The sequence below is a fragment of the Mastacembelus armatus genome, chromosome 6, assembly GCF_900324485.2.
Source record: "Mastacembelus armatus chromosome 6, fMasArm1.2, whole genome shotgun sequence".
Lineage (NCBI taxonomy): Eukaryota > Metazoa > Chordata > Actinopteri > Synbranchiformes > Mastacembelidae > Mastacembelus > Mastacembelus armatus.
In genome coordinates this window covers 20871905-20892918 of record NC_046638.1, presented here as the reverse complement: position 1 = coordinate 20892918, position 21014 = coordinate 20871905, and the positions used below count along the sequence as shown (strand labels likewise).

At 40.1% G+C, this 21014-nt stretch overlaps 1 protein-coding gene across 1 annotated transcript in view; it reads right to left on the bottom strand.

Moving 5' to 3' along the window:
* Window positions 1-21014, bottom strand: part of b4galnt4a (beta-1,4-N-acetyl-galactosaminyl transferase 4a) — a 130341-nt gene that overhangs the window by 85593 nt on the left and 23734 nt on the right. Inside the window, exon 2 of the mRNA XM_026310793.1 lies at window positions 2730-2842. Within this exon, the coding sequence (XP_026166578.1) occupies window positions 2730-2842 (113 nt within the window). The remainder of the gene's footprint in view (window positions 1-2729; window positions 2843-21014) is intronic.

The following is a 21014-nucleotide window of genomic DNA, read 5'->3' as shown; positions in this document are numbered from 1 at the left end:
TAACAGAGGAACAAATTAGGGAGAAGCTCTTTTGGTCCACCTGACCCCTCTTACCACACACATGCACATGTGATGTTGAATTTATTTTCGGCTATCAGGCCTGGAAATACAGAATACAGCTTTGACCTTTGGCACTGGCATTTTCTAAGTGAAGGAGTGTTCTCATTGAAAACCCTTCCCTCGACTGATAGTGTCAATTACTGTATGTTATGTTGGATTCCCTCGAGATCTTGATGATGTAATGAGCAGCCTGGTCCAGAGATCACGTACACAAACAAACACTCAGAGGTCAAGCGTTCGTTAGTGGGCATGCAAATAATGAATGAAGAGAGATGTGGATATACAGCTCAACAGACGAGGCTTAAAAGTGAATTTAAAATGATAGGACATACTGCTTGTTACAAATAAAGCAATGTTATAACTAACTACAAATAGAGCTCAGTCTTACACTCTACAGATTGTAAATAACCATCACTTGGACTGGGCTAATACTATCCTCTATATTGTGATTATGATTTAGAGCATGTTTACCATTTTAGTACACACAACAGTTAGTCTAAGTGATCATTATTTAAAGCATACCAAATCTGTCACCTGTTGTTTAGGTAGAAAATGACAAAGGAAAGCTATTAAAATTCATGCAGAAACTTTCTGCCACATTTTAGTGACTTCAACAGAATGCTTACAGTGCAGATAAATATTTGAGCTTCAATGCACGATACTGACTCATCCTCAGAGCCACTTTTCATTTGACTGTTACAGAAGAGAAGCCCTAACACTATCAGGCAGGTTTAGAGTTTAGAGGAGGACCGTTCAGGAAAAAAAAGCCATCTTCCCTTCATGACTCTTATCTCTTCAAGCACATTTCCTAAAGCCTTCACTTAAATCGATTTTGAAAACGACTGCATTTTATGGAATAAGATATATCGTCTCTGTCTCTTGGTCGGTTCCTGCGGCTAGTCAACAGTCACACAGCGATACTGTAACAATCAGGGTTTTAACTGGGTTTGGGTCTTAAAACTCCTGCTTGTGTGTGGCCAAGTACATGCTGTATGTTGTGTATGCTCTATTAGAAGGATGCTGTACATTTTGTAGCATATTGACAGACATGTCAATGTAGCCCAAAAATCTGTTTGACAATATGTACACGTACTTCTACACATCATCTATAATCAGCATGTTACTCTAAAATCAGGTCATCATTGAGCCTCATTAAATCAAAACTACGCTGCTAATACACTGAATAAACTCTTCTGTTACAGGTTCTTGGCTGTCTGATTCATCTGAATTCCTTCCACATACAGCAGCTTCTCAGGGACTTCATTTATAGCTCTGTGTAATGATCCTCTCTAGCAGGCACAGAGGTAAAAGCTTTTTATTAACAAAATACCAATAACTAAATCAGATACATCTCATTAATTTGTTTCTGTCTACATCTCTTACTCTTCAGCGATTTTGGCCTCTTTTAATATCAAAAATTCAACACAGCCAAGCATGCAAGGAACATTTAATTACTGCAGATTGTCTCCCATCATGGCCTGATTCTTCAGCATCTCTGGTAGTTTTTGGTAGTTTTACAGATACCTGCACCTCAGGCAAAATACCACTTCAAGGTAGGCAAGCTGTCAACAACAGTGGCACAAACCTGATTGACTGAGGTGGAGGAATGAGGGAGCAGTAATACATGGCCTCCCTCAAGGCCAAATGATGAGTGGCGAATCTTTTTACTTTACTAAAGCGGACAGAAAACACATAGATTTGTGTAAAAAAAAAAAGATTTGGGGAGATTTCAAAGCAGAAGTACAGTGTTTCGACTCTACTGTAATTTCTTATACTTGTACACACCAAGAGGTCTAAAGTGTTACTAGTATTTTTTTTAACCCCAATCATCCATTCCAATTATGAATCAGCAAGACATTTCTCTTTGTTAGCCAGCCGACATTCAGGTCAGACTATAAACATTTGCACACTAAGCTTGGTACAAATTTGAAGAACTGGTTTGTCAAGCTAATAGTTTGTCACCATTCATTTTCACAGTTTATGTTTTTGACATGCCCATTTGAACTGCTTGTTGGAAACAAAAGGAGCTTGTCATCTCAAAACACTGTTGGAACTGATGTCCTCTACACGCTGTATTTGGAAATTATCTGTGGCTCCAAGCTTGATGTACCTAACCCCAAACTCCACCCACTGTCAGGCACAGCAAGAGTTAATGTGTCAGATTGTTTACTGCTACACGTACTAGTGCTAATGATCTCTAGCTGTGGTCACACTTGCCAGACTGATCTCTTCATGTTCTGCTGTGGGATATCATTTTGTCTAATGTTTCACAGCATGGACACTATCACTGAAATAAATGCTTGAAGAGGAGGTTAAATTGCATGATGTATTCACAATATATTTTGAGATGCAGGCTCCCAAAGCTGGAAACATCATTAAAATTCTCTGCAGTCCGTGGGGTCATGAGGCTAAGCTAAAGATGGGTTTCAGTAGTACGCTGTATTTCTCAACCATAAAAGCTAACCCCAGATGCCATTTTTTAAAGATTCTTCCTACCTACAGTAGCCCATTTCATGAACATGTTTACCTGTTTCCAGATTATTTTGCTTCATCCCCCCTTCATACACATATATAAACTTCATGAGTGTGTTTAGGTGGGAAAACACATTAATATTCCATTTAGAACTGTAAGACAAAAAGAAGAAAGACAGCAAGAAAGGAAGACTCACTGCTGCCTCGTCCTCTCTGCTGTCACTGGTGTCCTCACTCTTGTGGTGGCCGGCTGATGAGCGAGTGTCCCTCTTACGGCTGGTGTCCGTCCCCTCTGTCTGCCTCTCTCCATCTGAGCAAAGGTAAAAAAACATGGATACTGAAAATCCAGCCAGCACCAGACTTCATTGCTACTGCCACTCTCATCATCCTCATCTCCATTTTAATCATCATCATTAATAGCATAATTGTCATTCTCATCTCTATCATTATCATTAGCATCAATAGCATAATTATAATTATGGATATCTTCATTACTGTCACCATCATGGTCAACAATAATTTCAAGCTATCACTCTTTTTTTTCCCTGCTGATCTTCTCTATTGTAATCATACCCAGATAAAGGTTTCCACAGAAAAGGAGATTGAGCAGAAAAAAATGTAATTGGAAAAGCAAAAAGAGAGAAGAGAGAAGAATAAAAACCAGTCCAGAGGGGATATGTGAAGAGGAAGGACTGAAAATGGGGAAAAAAAGGATGAGATCAAGAAATGAGAGACATAAAGAATAGCTTCTCTTGCTGCGAAGTGGAGCTGTTAGGATGCTGTCATGCTACAGATGGATTATGGGAGTTTTGCTGCACAGTGATGACAGTTGCCTTGGCCAGGAGAGAACAACCAGAATTTAAATCCACTCATTACGAGTGTGTGTGTATGTGCCCGCGTACAAGTGTGTGTGTTTTTGTGTATCTGTCACAGAGCGTATGGTCAAAATTGCCATCTCTTCATGCTGCCAACAAAACACACATATACACACATATCCTCACACGCAAACATACACTGTCATGGATAATCAAACCAGCACACAATTCAATACAGAGTAGCAACATGATATTCAACACTTTATGTCAGCCTGGTTATTTAGAGTTACAAGGACTGAATAGATACTCATAAGGTTTCCTATAAGAATTTTACCTCTACAACGAGTTCATATAAAAAGGGGAATCCATATCCTGTTCACTCCAATCTCGTTTTATTTGTATTGCACTGTATTCTGTGTCCCATTTGGCTGATAAGGTTCATAAATGCACAACATTGCTGCAGCTCAGATGGGCGACCATAAAAGGTGGCGCCTGTGCCATTGACTCCCCCATAAAATGCAGGGAGGAGGGGATATTTTGTGGTGTCCCAAATGCATTACTGTGAAACTGGTTCATTACTGTCTATTGAGCAGGGTTGGCTGTAGTGTACACACATGCATATAGCCTCACACACACACACACACAAGGGGATGCATTGTGATTAAAAGACAGAATGGGGTGCACGGGTGGCTATAAAGCATAATGAGACCTAATGGTTTTCCAATATGTCCCCTTAACAATGAGTCTGAGTGGGCTGAATTGTATGGGGAGAATGGCTTTGGGGTAAATGGTGTGTGTGAGTGTGCCTGTGTTTGTTGTGGGGAGACAGAGGCGGTCAAGGGGAAGAGGAAAGAAAAACACAGACAGATGTATTTGTGTGTGCTCAGTCATCATTAACGTAAAGAGAGAAAATACAGTCAATAACAAAGCAAAAAAAACATGGATAAAATGTAAATAAAAGTGAACATTATTTCTCTTACAACTTGTTCTACATCAAATGACAGTCTCCACCAAATATAATCTGTGTAGATGATTTGTTTTCCTCATTTGTTTGAATATCATCTTGCCTGTCTGCCTCCATCCCCTTTGCAATTTCTCTGATTCCAGACAACTGTAATAAAAAATCTGCTTTGATCTGAAAAATCATCTCCCTTTGTTGAATAAATGAAACAGGGGAGAAAATTGCCATGTTCACAATAGTATCCCTTCTTAACTGTTTCCCTGTCTTTCTCTCTGATTGTTTGACTCTTGCCCACTAAGGACAAAAGTGCATTGTAAACGATGCTCAGAAAAACAGTACTGTACTGTAAACGCCATTTCCATGTCAAACGAGGCCATTTCAGTCACAGGAAAGCTGTTGGCCCGTGGTGTAACCTGACATAGACAGTGTAACTACAACCCCAGTCTATCAAAGCTCCTGTGCTTTATACCAGAATAAAGTGCAAACACCAAAGCATACTTGGCTGTTTGACTTTCCTGCCACTGTTGAGCCAAAAATATCATGACTATTCAACTTCAAATTTTAAATCGTCCTATGTAACCACAACCACTTCTGTCGAAAGTTCTAAAAATTGAACTTATTAGAGACATATTTTTCTTTGTAATAATACCAAAATGATAACTGGATGCTATACACTAGTATTTCAATTTCATTAATATATCTGTCAAAACACCACAAAAAATCTGACATAGACTATGATATGGTAAAACAAATATAGTTATATATATATCTATATATATATAGATATATATATATGAGTAACCAAAATCACTCTAATTATTAATAAATAGCAATTCATTTTTTTATGCCTTGTGATTTATTTTTCACAATTTTGCTGTATATTTTTGCTTTTTCTCTGAGTACACTGTACTGTACTGTATGAGTCACTGCATGAGTCAACTGGCAGCACATTAACCATTTATGTGAGACTATTATGTGCAGGCAATGCAGCAGGGAGCGAGGTGAGACTCCTCTTTGCCTGGCCTCATTTGTGTAAGTGATCATCTTAAATATGAATAAACATGCAGAACACATAAACCTCATAACAGTCCTACTTGGAAATTAAAGTAGGCAAAATGGATACAGCAAAACCACCAACATTAAATCCTGAAAATAATACACTCTCCACTGAATTGATAGAATATTATGAAAAAAAAAAAACACAAGAGCATTTTTGTATATTATATGATTCATAAAGAAGGCAATAGGTGATTTACATGTAAAAGAAATATTAAGGCAGTAAAGATGGTCAAAATAAAACTTCCATGATGCCTAGAGGCACCTCTAACTTTGTCTTTTGACCTCTGAAGAAAACTGTCTCTGTAGAATTTCTTTTCTTAGCACATTAGAGATTCTAACCACTACAACCAGAGTAAGTGTCTCTGTACCATTTATACAGATAAATGTTTGAAAAATTGGAAAAGAACATTCATTACTAACATATTATTCTAATAAATTCTTCAACAATCCTAAAAGAACAAAATAATGAGAACTGCAAACTTGTAGTTTGGGTGTGGTTGTGTAGACTGTACTGTACCAGTATGTTTGTGGACAAACTTTCTTTTCTGACATATCCCTTAGCATTCATTAACACTCCTTGTGCATGTGTGTGACTGTACATTATGAGTGTGTGTGCTCATTAAATGTATGAATCAAGTGTGGGCATTGACTTATTTGTAGATTGTCAGATAACAAACTATAAGAATAAGTCATAAATAACATTGGTATGAAGTGGAGGCTTGATAATTTAAACTTTACTGTGGTAATGAATCAGCCATACAAACCATGACATTGGTCAGTTTATCCAATGCTAGAACTGCTAGGTAATGCTAGGTAGCCAGCATGCATTGGTATCATTCACTCATATTCCTCAAAACAAAATTAAAAAGGACCAGAAGCAAAGGGTGCAATGCGAGACATTCACATTTACACGCACACAGACCATGATGTAGTGTGCAGCCAGCCCAAGTTAAGCTAAGTCTGACGTGAGTCAGGAGTCAGTCCAAGGACTGTGACGAGACTTCCTCAAGCTTCCATGCCAGCTCTAATGAAGTAATGAAAAGCCAACTGGCAGGTTAATGGAAGCCAATCAACTACAAGCTCCGCCACCAGCAGGAGACCAGACGGAATACTAATCATCTAAGAGTCTCCTCTCTTATGTTCTGCCTGATCTGTTCAAGTCCCCAAGCCCTGAAACAGCAGCATTATTTGCTGTGGAGATAAGATGATGGAGAGCACCTTCTGTAACCCCTAGAGGACACAGATAGTGACTGATTTTGGGAGTGGTTTGTAGATTAGGTGGCAGAGTATATTAAAAAGGAATAAACAAGAGTGTTATCCCAGGTTGATGTAGGTGTGATCTGTGGATACATACAGGATTTGGAGGAAACTCGGTTTTTGAATAGTGAGTAATAGGTTCACCTTGCCTGGACAGTATTTTAAAACTGCGCATGTATACACACAATATATGCTTATGTATTCATGTCGTGTGTCTGTGTAGCTTTATCTTTGAACACGATTGAGAACAACTGCTGGGTTTCACTGCGAGGAGGTGCTCCACTGTATGTTAAGTGACAGACAGAAAGGTGATACAGCAAAATGCTAATCACAGAATCGAAGTGAGCGCAGCACCTGCAAGAATGTCACAAAGGACAGTTAGAAGAGAAAAGGGAAGAGAAATTTTAACATTATAACATTATATATAAAATAAACTAAGGTGGTTAAGTAGGGCGGGTTTATTTTGAACACATAAAGCCCAGTCATACCAAATCTGTTTGAGAGCCTTTAGGATTTGTTCCATGTAACAGTCCCTCTGGTAAACAGGGGGAAATAATAGCACATAGTCAAATACAGGAGCTCACAATGGTTACAGAATAACACCAACGGTTATAATCACAATTCATTTGTCAGACTTGTCTTATGAGTGGCTCCTACATGATCTGTTGTGAAAAGGCACAGGCAAGAAATACTTAAGCTTAGCTACTGGCAGCAAAAATGCATTCATAACTGATTCATGGTTACAAATACACATTAAAATGACTAAATATGTATGTTTAATATTAATTAGATTTTAATTAGATATTACATTTTCACATCCAACCAACAGCCTCAAAGTCCCAAATATTCCATTTACAATTACATGAACCTCAGATAATCAGCAAATCCTCACATTTAGAAACTAGAGAGAGGGGATATTTGAAATGTTTACTATTGGCATGTTAGGACCTAATCTGATATTACAACAATCTACTAAATTGAACTTCAAATATATTTCAAAGGATCCTGGAAACTGATTATTTTGGTCCATTCTGATTCAATGGCACCTTGCAGCTTCAGTAATTTTTCTGCTACAGGTTCATACAGCAAAAACTAAAATTCATCCTAAAGATGCTTTATTGGATGGAGACTTGGAGTCTTTGCAGAATACCAGAGCACACTAAGGTCAGTGGTGTGTTTCTGTAAACATTTTCAAATGATAGGCAAAAGAGGTAAGATTTGACATGTGAGAAAGGTTACAATTCAGAAACAATGCCTTAGTTTACTCTGGCATTCAAATGAAGCATAACATAGTGTATCAAGGGGCCTAATTTGTGCAAGAAAATACTCCCACACAGTTACCACTTGCTGGCTCCTTCAACACAAGGCAGGACTGATGGATGACTACTGTTTACTTCAAATTCTTACCCTGCAGTCAGCAACAAAAATCAAGATTTATTTCACTAAGTGAAGCATTTCCACCGTTTGATCATTAACGTTATTTTGATCATGTGACCTCTGTAGCTTCATTCTTCTTTTCTTCGCTGACAAAAGTATGGCAGGGTATTGAAGTTGCATTCAGACGAGCACTTCTGCAAATTACTGTTGCTGTACTGTGCTGGTGCATGCTCGTGACCCTCCTGTCAGCAAGTTTAGACACTTGCTCCTGAAGTCCCTCACTGCCAAGGTGCTGTTTCCTGGTTGACTGCATGTCTTCTTGTTCTTCATCACACTGAAATCCCAGGAGGCCAGCTGTCTCTGAGATGCTGGAAAAACGACCTCTGGCGCTTCAACCACCGTGCTTCAATCAAAGCTGCTTGGTTTGTGCTCTATCACTGTTTTAATGTGTGGTTATCTACATGGTATTATACTGATATGCTGTTTGAAGGAGTAGGTGACAATGCATCAATGAGCCATTTTATGAATGGAAAACTAATGCCGTATATGACGAATGACTGGAAATAATGGATATACACTGAAGATAACATGGAACAAGACCAAAAGACAATTAAATATACAAAGAAGAGAAGGTTTCAAAGGACGAACAGACAAAAGAGTCTGGTCTTCCAAAAGAGGAAGAGCAGACAAGTGTGCATCAGCTCTGTGTGAATTATTGACAGGGTTGATGTCTTCTCACTGAGTACACTGTGAGTCCATCCAAGTGAACTACGGTGTACTCCTCCTTGAGTATGCACTGACATTGCGGTGGAAGCGTTAAATACGCTCCTTGCCTCTGCTGCTTCCACTGAGGAACAACATTAAAATTGCATAGAATGGGAAAACAAGAGGCTCAGCTTTTAAGAACACAGGATGGGGCGAAAGACAGGGTGCAAGAGGGTGCATTCTTAGAGAATGTGAGAGGGTGTGGGGATGGAGGGGGGTTAATTGGAAGTCAAGGTGGAGACTGGAACACTGGCAGAGACTATAAGAGGAAGCTGATGGATGCAAGAATAAGACACTGAAAGACAAGTACAAAAGAGGGCACCTTCCATTTCTTGCATGCACACATTCAGTCACTTATTGCTTTCCCTTACCTTCCCTCTCTTTGCAATGCATATTCCAAATTACTTACTTTTTACAAGCGGAGAATTTATAAAGTTTTACAATGCTTTTTGCTCTGCAATCAGGCACGACATTATAAGACATGGTTGTCACAAGGTTTCTTAATGACTCCTTTAGACCTAACAGCTGAGCATTCGTGCATACACACACGCAGGGTGGCATGGCAGGGGACAGTGAAAAGTGTACAGGGCTTCAGTTGGGCGGTGCTGGCCAAATGGAGCTAGCTAATTATAGCAAATAAACTGCACTGATCTGTGCCATTAGCCAGTCAGTAATGAAGCAGAGTGGAGCGCTTCTGTGACACTGATGAATAGGCCCGGCTCTGAGTGCTGCACTCCCTGGCCTTTAGTTCGGCTCTAACAACACAGCCTTCTGAGAAAAGCGAGAGTGCATTAAGACAAGAAGCATAACAAGGCTTTGGAGATGAGCTAAATAGAGACAACGGGACTGTGACAGAGTGGAGCAAGGAAAGACAGAGGAGACAAAGAGAACTTGATGGGGGAAAAGACAGAAGGCAGAGCAAAAGAGCATACAAAGTGCTTGTAGGTATGCTTGTTGGCCTGTGGGTGTGTAGGGCAGAGATGCTTAATGTGCTGTAATCTGGGTCAGGGGCAAAGAGGTCCCACTCTTTCTCTTCTCTAGCCTCTCCTCTAAGTTCCTGTAAGGTTTTGCACACCACTAATAGCTCACTAAAGATGCCACTTAGGAAAATTCAAATAAAAAAATGTCTTAGATGGAGACAAACATAAAATCAGAGCTCCAAGGCATGATGCTCTCAAAGATTAATAGACAGCCTAAAAGCAAATGGAATGACCTTACTGCAGTGCTTGTCCACAAACACATGCTCGTAAACACGCACATACAGACAGTACAATGAACAGAATCACTTAAACCTTTGCATTTCAGAGTAAATGAATTTGACGATTAAAAACAAATGGAATCAGTGTCTGTTCCATTGACAATGAAAGGCAGTGTGTGAAAAGCTGCTCACGTTCATAATATCTACAGTAATATGTCTTATATGAAAAACAATCTTCCATTAATGCATTCTTACCGCTGCTTTTAGCGCTTTATGAAGAGTGCCATTAAGTAGTCAAAAGATTACATACACAATCAAAAAGGCTGTGAAAATCAGGAAGTGCCTACTACTTATCTCGAGGCCCTCCAAGCCCCATTGATGTTTATATCCAATCTTCTCTCTACTTGAAACACAAATATTATCTGCTCTCGATGTTTTTCTATTTATCTCAGCAAAATGGGGTCAAGGAGGTGATATCCTAAAGTCATGTTACTCTAAAATATGAAAGGGAATGTGCATTTTATTTCTAAAGAACAAACCAGATTGTGCATGCATTGTGTGACTTCTCTTTTCTATTCTTGATTGAGTGTGGGATCGATTTTTCAGGTGGCTAGTTGGCTGGCAACTCATGTCATATTGGTCAAAAAAAAAAAAAAAAAAAAAAAAAGAGTGGATATAATTCTGTCAATCTCCGGTCTTGTTGGTGTTTGGCCAAAGGCTGTAGAGCAAAACTGCATGACCTGCCAGCCCACTTGCCCTGCTCACCTGTAAATGGCTCTCTGCCTCTGCCCATCCCCTCCTGCTCCTTTGTGCCCAGGGCCTCTGTGAGTTCTACTGGCTGTCTAGAGGACTGTAGGTTCTGCTTTGGCCTTACTATGGGTTGCCATGGAGATGAGAGTACAAAAGGGAAACATTTTGATCATGTACAATGACAAGATATCAAAATAGAAAGAAAGACACTATTGATCCGGAGAGTGAGACAGACACACAGAGAGACAAAAACACAGAAACCAAAGTGGATGTACTTTATCATGGGAGACAAACACACACACGTAATTGCTGTGTGTGGCTCACAACAAATGCAAATTACACTATAAATTACTTGACATCTCTACACTGTATGTGCATCAGTGCATGACTTCACATGAAGGATAAAAGTGTCACAGTCATCAGGGTGTTAACTGTGCTTCTATGAGCAAATGTGCAAATACATACTGCATGCATATGCGCACACACACACGCACACACACATGCACGCACGCACGCACACACGCGCGCGCGCGCGCACACACACACACACACACACACACACACCACTAAGCATTCCCCATAGTTGTGGGTGACACCCAAAGGCTGCTGCTCCAATCACAGTAAAAGAGATTAAGGGGCTGCTCTGAGCTGCTGCAGCACCACAATTGTCACAGCTGATGTGTCACTGGGGAAGGAATTAGAGTTAGCATCTAAGGGTCCAACGCTTCCTTGAGCCCCCTAGCTCATTAGCATACATTTGTAAACAAAGAAACAGAAGCAATGAGGGCCGTGGTGCTAGGCTAACATGCTGTCACACAGTTAGCAAGAGTCAGAGCCAAACAGAGCAGCTAAATGAGGTGAGAGCACTGGAGGAGACCTTTCTGTGATAACTCATCCATCTTCTGAGCTCCTGACAGCTCAGCTGCTGCACTGGGAGACAATGAGAGAGGAGCCTGGGGTGTCTGCACCAGCCCTGAATCCAAAACACCTTACACTACATAAACTTTTGAGATGAGATCCAGGTTTCAAGTCTTGTGGCACCAAGCTATGTGAGCTTCAATGAAAAAGGTGCCAATTCCACTTCTAGGAAGAGCAACAAAAGAGACATGGGTGTCAGAAAAAGGAAAGAAAAAGGAGGAATGAAAAAAAAGTATATCAAAAACACTTAAGACAACATTGACCCTTAATACTGTTCACCGCATCTCTCCCTTTTTTGTTACCCTCACACACACCCTGCTCCATTTCCCTTCTACTCTTAAGTGCAGCTTTCTCATTTGCAAATACTTCTTCTACACACCTTTTTTATTGTCTACTATTTGCTCTCTCCTCTCAACCATTCTCTGCAGCAATCTGATACACTGGCAGCAATTAATACATGAATATGGCTTCCATGTAGAAACCCACTGTGGTCATTATCTTCCACAGAGTATCCGATTATCATCGTGCCTAGGAGTCATTACTTTCCTGATCATATCGTCTTTGTGCAGAGACAAAGAGAGATAGATGGAGGACAGGCATAACATAGAGAACAGGAACAAAAAAAAAATGTTAAAAAAGCAGTGGTGGTGAGGCGTTACATCATGAGAATATAAAAGAGAAAAGGGGAAAGAAAGGAGAATAGACAAACAGGGAACATGGAAGAGAAAAAGGAAAGGTGATGTGCTGGGGAAAGGAAGAGGAATGCAGAAGACAGAAACAATAATAGCCTTGTCTTATCACTGTACAGTGATAAATTCCTTCCCTTCTGGGAGCCAGTGCCCTGGATGGGGCCAGGCCTGATGACAAACCACCTCCACCCTGCACTGCAGTCCAAGTTGTTTTGGGAGCCAGCAGGGTCCCTGTCCCTGACCCAGCTGGGTCTCAATTCGTCTTGGGTTGGTGTCATCACTCTTAGGACCCAGTGACAACCTCGAATGGGACCACTCTGTCACATCTCATCACCCCCTTTTCTCCCCATCCTGTCCGACAGCCCCTTTGTCCTCTGGTTGCCCGGTGATAACTACGTATTGTTCTACACATTTCCACACTGTCAGTTGCTCAAAGAAGTAATTTAATTATTAATTCCTATTCTTAGAGGTAGTTCTTTAAGTCTTTACCACACGGATCTTTCACAGTGCTTTAAATAAAATAATAAACAGAAACCTCATTACATTGTTTGCTGATACTACAGAACTACCTAGTGAGTGTCTCTGACTTAGCAAAACTTGATAATTGCTAACAATACTTAGTAATTACTGACTATTTGAGATGCAGAATGCAAATTTACTACTGATGCTACCATGGAGAGTGTGAATTCAAAAAACCCAACTGTTCAGCTAAGTAAACAGAATCATATTAAACCTGAGCAAACATTGGCATGAAATTGTAATGCAATTCTGCTCCTATCATCATCACTATTCATTCACTTATCCTGCAAAAAAAAAATTAAAACTCCATAGCCTCATGATGACCTTGACTAATGAAGGACAGAGAGCTCCAGTAAGCAGAAGGCAGGGCTCAGCCTAGCAATTAATTCAATGCAAGCTGCTGTGATTGTTTACATTTTTTTGTGTGTGTCTTGTTTATCCACTTACATATTCCTGCTTCCTGTAAATTATTCATAGGTGTTCCTTTTTGAGACAGGGGACGCTGGTCATGCTGCAAATTTGAAGGCAACAACACAACACACTGGTCGCCATCTTTGACAGCGCTTTTGGAAATTAAAAGGAAGGTGAGAAAGCAGGATCACAGATAAAATATGTCAACCACAAAAAGGGAAGGAGGGGGGAAAACATAATCACCATATCAGACAGAGAGAAATGTATTTCATGTCAGCCTACATTCAAACATTTTATGTCTGTCTGTTGTTTAATATTTTCAAATCAATACTGACATGAATGGTACTGATATTTTGGGTAAAGAATTAGTTTGTTCAAATTACATGGGGTCTTCATTATAAAGCTGTTTTCGTGAGATCCCTCACCATTCAGGTAAGAATAAGAATTACGAATAAAGATTAAGCTTTTCAGCTTTTGTTTAAGGTCTAGTAATTTTATCTATTAATTATTATCTATTAATTACTAGATTTTTCCCTTGGGGATTAATAAAGCTTATCATCTCATCTCATCTCATCTCATCGACTCCACTCTGGTGATCCTGCCCCTGGTGTTCATCAGGATACTCAAGCTCCTTTAAGACACACACGTAGAAAATCCAAATAGGCAAATGTAAGTATGCACCACCTCTCTACCTTGGATTCCATTGGAGACTTATAGTAAAGTGCTATAAAGAGATTATTTTCTTCACACACCTGGATGCAAAGCAAATAATAAAAATAATAATTATAACCCAAAGACCTGCACGTTAATAAACAACTCTGCAATCTACATACTGTAACAGGTATGTGAGTAACAGGAAAAGCAAGCTCTCCATGCTTCTTTCAAATTTTAAGGGATTTACAATGGAGACAACACAACTACGCTAAGTAAAGGTGAAAACTGTCATGATCCGCACCATGCACTTCCTGTTTTGCTTTTACTTCGTAGGGTCATGACAGGATCTAGTTTTGTTTCACTTTGGTTCACTTTACTTTGACTCGATTAGTTCATTGTTTTCACCTGTGCCTTGTTTTTGTCCCTCACCTTAAATACCTTGTTTCAGTTACTGCCCCTTTGCCAGGTCGTCTGTTGCAATACCTATGCGCCATGCCTTGTTTGCCTGCTTCTTTCTGCCATATTCTACTCTGCTGTTTGGTCCTGGATTGCCTTTTTGTTTCTCCAAGTTAAGTTAAGTTGTTCTGGCTTTCTTTTGTGTGTGTCCTCACCATGTTCTGTGTGTTCATCTAGTTCCTTTGGTCTTCAGGTTTTGTCTTGTTACCTTGTGCCTGTTAGTTCGCTTTGTTCATGCCTCGTCCCTTTTTTTTCATGTCCATGTGTTCCCTGTTTGGTCTGGTACGTCTCCCTCAGTGTGTGACACAGACCCTCATGCCTTGCTCCCCTTGTGTCCATGTCTTAGTCTTCATGTTCATGTTTCATGTCCTCATGTACTCCTGTTTTGTGTGTTTGTTTCTTGTTTAACCCTGTTTGAGTTCACAAAGCCCCTTTTCCTTTACCTCTGTGTCCTGTGTGGGTGAAACGTACTCCCGACCTAGTCTCAGTTCATGACAAAAACAAAATCATTTTTGTGTTTAACTAAACAGATACCCAGCTTGTGAGCCTCAAAGTGTCTTTCCACTGATTTGCAGAGCCAGATATTAAGGTGTCCAAGCATGGCGTGAGAATATCTCCTGTCTCACTGCTTGGCAACTTACCAAAAGCAAGCTAACACACTAAAGAGTAAGTTGGCTGAACACTGACTTAAAAATATAAGATCCAACACTATTTGATTGTGTTGCTGTGCATTTGTCATCTGTGACTTTGACTGGATGCCATGTAGTCATGGAAGCTCAGATTTACTGATGTATGTTTTATAGCATATTCATATATTGTATGATGTGCTAACTGTTACAGATGAGTAAAAGTTTATACAAACAAAATTATTATTAATAATTAGATAATGAAAGTGTGATGCTTGTGTGCACACAAGGCCTATGTTACAGTACCTTATGCAGTCCAACTTGAGCCCCTATATAAACTACACTTACTGCTGCTTGAAACCTAATTACATTATATTACCACTTTACTTGAAGTGCCTCTACCTATTACCTTATTTCAGAAAAGTGAGAGGAAGTAAGGAGAAGAGCGGAGAGGAGAGGACCTGCCACGGTTTATTCATCTGTGACTGATGTGCAATGTGTTATGACCCATATTTGAACTCTCTATGCAGCCATTCATGACCCACTGAGCCGAACGACACATTACCTGACAGGAACCTTTGTAAACACAGAATTTACACAACACTGTGCAAACAACCAGTAACATTCTCATCCTGTTTAACCTAAGGCAGAATTAATAGAACAGAATCTACAGTGATAACTGATATGATAACTCCACGTTCCTCATGGTATACCACAGTCATTGAACCCTCAGTTGTCTCCCTGGGCAACCAGGCATTTATGCTGTCTGGATTTCATTTTGTAAATGTAAAACCATCGCCTTTAGCAACATCACTGACCCAAGCTTGAGATGGAGCTAGAGAAGCATATTTCAATCTTTTACCCTTAGCAACATGCACCACACCAATATATTGTTGGTGTACACACCTACTGTAGAGCCAAAGGACACATCCCCTGAGGTGTGAGCTTGTATTAACCTGTCAGAATCTTGCTTTTCTGTACTTGTCTTCACTTCTTTCTAGATAAAAGTAAATTTACTCAATTTACTGATCTAGTATATATATATTAACATAAAATAATATTATATCCCAGTCAGTATGCAAATTGCCAGATATTCCTGTTATCCAAACATCATGTTTCTGCATCTATGAAATATTAAATTATCAAGGGTAAGTATTGATTTAATTGATATTGTACACATCAGTTATACTTACTTCAAATATAAAATCCAAAACAGCTTCTCCTTATTGCAGCTTCTCTTGATCAGTGGAATAAAGTCAGAGTGCAAAAATGGAGTAAGACTAAATATCATTCACTGATCTGACACACTGTAATAGGTATTAAACTGTCTTTAAGGCTCAGCACTATCCAATTAAGCTATCGGCCTACTCCAAGCAGGCTTCTGAAGATTGATCAGTGCATGCCAAAAGGGTAGAAACATCAAGGAAGTCTGTTCAATCGTAGAGCGTTGCACAGAGATAGAGGAAAACCGTCACTGCTGAAGACAAAAGCCCATTCTTCATGTGGGCTGAATGAAAGTGCGCTCTCTGAAATAAGTTCTGGAAAGACAGAAGACCTTCAATAGTCATGCCAGACAACACAGCAGTGTGGGAAGCAGGAGAGGGCACACAGACGCATTTGTCATTCCTCTGTTGTTAAACACATTAACTATGCATGAGGAACAGTGGAGCAAAGAGGGCACAGACCACAGTGCAGGGTGAGGTTGTGTTTGTGAATAAGAGTGACATGGACAGAATGACAGATATGTTACACTCAAACAGAATGATTACACTTTGCAAATATACCATGCAAGTCCAGAGCCAAACCATCTATGCACAAGTATACTTGACAAACATACAAACACAAAAGAAAGGATCTGAAAGAGAGGCCAAGGCAGTGGGTACGATAATGTGGAGAGAAAAAGACAAACTGAGAGAAAGCCAGTGGGAGGCATGAAGAGAGATAAATGGTAAGCGACAGAAGAGTAGGAAGAGGCTGAAGGAGTGAGACAGAAAGGGAGAAGAGACAACAGTGGCAAAAACAATGAAAAGAGAAACAGGGTGACCTTAATCAGCCACTTGGCACAATGCACACATGCATGCACACACTTCGACACTTATAGAAATTTACACACATACCAAAATGCCAAAAAACCTGGAGGGTGAGTGTTTGCACAGCAGTATTCTCTGTTTCATTACAGGCCCATTTCCCCCACCTAATACCCGGAGAGGAGCTGGCGATAAGGAATGTACACACTCCCCTCCGTACACAACATCTCATTTGAGCAGAGGAAATTGGAAAGAAGAGGAGAAAGGAGGAGAGTGTGGAGAGGTGAGTAGGACAGCAGATGAAGGGTAAAAGGACTGGACGGAGGAGAGAAGGACAGCGGAGGCTGAATGAACGTTCACCAGAGCAGAGATAAGCCAGGTCCACCTTGTGCAAAGGCAAAGGTGTGAGTCTAAGATTGGGGGATGAGTAGAGGAAGGAGGAATACAGGGTGGTGTAGGTTAGGAGAAAAGAAAAAGGTAGAGAAGGAGTGTGGGCGGAGTGGGAGACAGAGGTAAAAGGACATGCTGAGGGATGCAGAAGAGAAGAAGAGCTAATTTTCTTCTACTTCTTTTTGACATTTCTTAGCAGCAAGATGAAAACTTCTCGTGTCGGGAAGACTTTATAGCTAAAAGAAAGAGGATTTGAAGGAGAAGGCAATTACGTAGGGGTAAGAGAGGGTCAGAAGAGGCATATAAAGAAATGGATGTAGCGCCAACTCCAGCAAAATACTTAAGGCTAAACTTAGGGTCAAAGGGAAAAAAAAAAAAACAAGTAGCAGTGACACATACAGAACGACAAAAAATGTAAATGATGCTTACTGCTGAGGACAACAGGCCAGTAGCACTCACACTTCAGCCTGTATCAAGAGAAAACACTGGAGAGGGGATGATAACATTACTCATAACACAAAATCAAATGACTAAGAGGTGTGTAAAGGGACCTGTAACACCCAAAGCCAGCCAGGAGCAAAGCAATGTCAGCATCAAGACCTCAAAAAAAATGAGGAGAGTGGGGGTAAAATCAGACTTAATACAACATCACCAGACATAAGAAACAAACACACACACACACACACACACACACACACACACACACACATTGCAGGCTACTTGCTTTGGGCAACGATAATGTGAGTGTAACAAGCACACACTGTAAACAGAACAGGCAGAGAAGTGTGTTAAATATCTGAGTCAAATTAATATAAATGAGTTAGTCATTTGTGCTTTCCCATTAATACTAATCTTTATCATTGTCTAAATATTGCTAGTAAAGTTTGTAAGCCTGGAATGTAAGCTTAATGTTCTGTTGCCTACAAATAAATGTAAAAAATGAAATCTAAAACACGTGACTATTATTCCAGGAGTAAATCTATACTGTATTCCCTCTTCAGCTGCCTCCACCTATCTCTTGCCCCTCTGCAGCAGACTGATACTGTGATTACTGCTCAGGATGAGGGGAGCACCTCCTCTCCACACCTGACCATGCAAGTGCTTGACACCAGAAACCAGGTCAACTTCTCAAAAGATGGACTGCACTGCCGATCAGGCCTGCACGCTCACAGAGACACACAAACAAACAGACTCACACACATACAAGTCCACCTGTCTGTTCATTTATAACCCACAGGATGTCAGAGATGAACAGAGTGCAGGAAGTAATTGTTAAATCTAAACTTAAACACAATGGGAAAGTAATTTCTCCTGGTAATTTTCTGTTCATGCATGACTGGCCCTCTGGTGAGGCTCCCAGCTTCTTACATTTCCTTCACCATAAAAACAGGGTAAAAAGATCTTACTAAATGCCCTTAGACAATCAGGGAGTAACAATGCCTTCTCATTATCAGAGAGTTCTACAACATGATTACTGGCTGAAGCAGCCAATTACACTCAAGCCATGATTGCCACAATTCGTTGATTCTCTGTGTTTTTTCAGCCAGATGAAAAGATAAACTAGCTGAATGCTTACAGTCAATTGAAATGGTTTACAGAGCAACAGGAGGGAGCCATCCTAGATCAAATCATTTTTCTACTTTGTCAAACATACATTGGAAGATAGAGGCACAACCTGTAAACTGGTCTCTTGTGCAACTTCAGAAACTACTGGGAGACATCAGCTCAGCTCAGTATTCATGTTGATTTTAGGCACAATGACCAGAGCAAAAGGAGGAGCTTTTTATCCTTGCACATTAGGCAGACCTCAAAGCAATCAGCAGCTAAAAAAGATAAAATCAAATGTAAATAAGACCTGAAAGACCAGACCAACAGTCATAAAGAAAGGAAAGAAAATAATCTAGGCGTAACATAACCTCACAAACACACATAATGGCACGTATTTTAAACAAAGCAAAGATGCAGATAGCAAGTAGAACACGGCTGACTGGCAGGCAGACAGACAATCTCAGGCAACCATGTTTCTATTCACAAACACACACAAAAGGGGCTTTGGAATAAGTCTTCAGAGGTTAGGGCTAATCCTGCTGCAACTCTCACGATGCCACTCAAGCCTATTGTTCAGTCACGAAATGCAGAGCCAATCTCCATAAACTTATGTAGAAGTGTACAAGGGTCAGTGCTGTGTGTTTGTATCTTTGCAGGCATAAATGCAATATGAAGATATAGTTGGTCAAATTGTATTATATTTAGGGTGTCGTAAACTGTTTACACATAATGAGAAGAAATAGACATATTGTTCTGTAATTAACACTCATTTCAGAGCAGAAATACAGCTAGCCCTTTGTTAAAACATTTATCTCCAGTACTTGTCACGTTCACATGGTAAATTTAAAGCTGCAATTAGATATTTTATGCAAATTTGCATGAAATAAGTACATGTAGGCAAAAGGAGTTATAACAAGTGACAAAAAGAGGTTCTGCTCAGATCTATGGAGCATTTCAGTTTCTACTCATTGTCTTGGTTTTACTCCCAACAGCTTATTTGTTTGTACAGTTGATTCAGCTGCCAGGTAGTCAAAAAAAGCAGTTAATATAGAATTCTGGCCCTTTTGGACCAAACTGTTCTAGGGACTCACTGACGAATGAACCTGACAGACAGACCTTAAGGGTCTTCAATCTCTTTGCATTCACAGTAGGAACACTGAAGTAACATAAGTCGGCTGATGCTTCCCATTGTTTTGGCATTCCAGTTTTCACTGTCAACTCCTGGAAAAGGAAAAAAGTCTGAAAGCAACATGAGGACAGAGCACTTTCAACACTTAAATGGTGTCTTAGAGTTTATCCACATTAGGTTGGACATTACCCACAGAGTGACTGCTTTATAGAAGGTGAATAAGAATAGATGACTCTGGGGCATCTCTCTCCTCCTCGTAGTAAAGTACAGAAAGCTCCTATCAGTGCTCTTGACACTAAGTTTGTGAAGCAGTATATGTGATAACCGTTGAAAGAAAAGACAAAAAGAGAAACAGAATCAAGCCCCCGAGGCCTTGAGTCTAGACTTCAGACCCAGCACCTCAGTAATCGTATTATCAGTGTCTCATTGTGTGTGGCTGTGTGTTTTGGTCCCAGTAGTTTGAATTTAAGAGCAGTCCCTGTGTAGCCACTTTCTTGCAGCTACAGCCTAGAGGCATCTCTAGTTCCCACATTAGAGTAGGTCCACTGCTTCAGTGCTTTCCTTTCAAGATTACAGACAGCCACTAAGTCCAGAGCCTCTTTGATTCCCTGCCACCCTGGGTCAGAGTTAAGTAATTGCCTTGGCATGAACTGCTCACCTATATAGAGTTGTAAGGGACACTAAATGTGCAACAGTTGCTGTAATGTCACAAAGAATCTTAGGGTTTCAGCATGTTTTAATGAAATGCACTTAATGGGTAATTGCTGGGTATGCTTAAAAATATCAGTGAGATCTACTTTTTAAACATCATGCATTTTTCTGCATCAGGTGAATTGGCTGAGTGTGTCTCTGGTGGGCAGGATTTCATTAAACGCCTGGCTCCCAACTGAATTGCTGTTGATCTGAGTTCAAAGACGTCGATTTGCACACCAC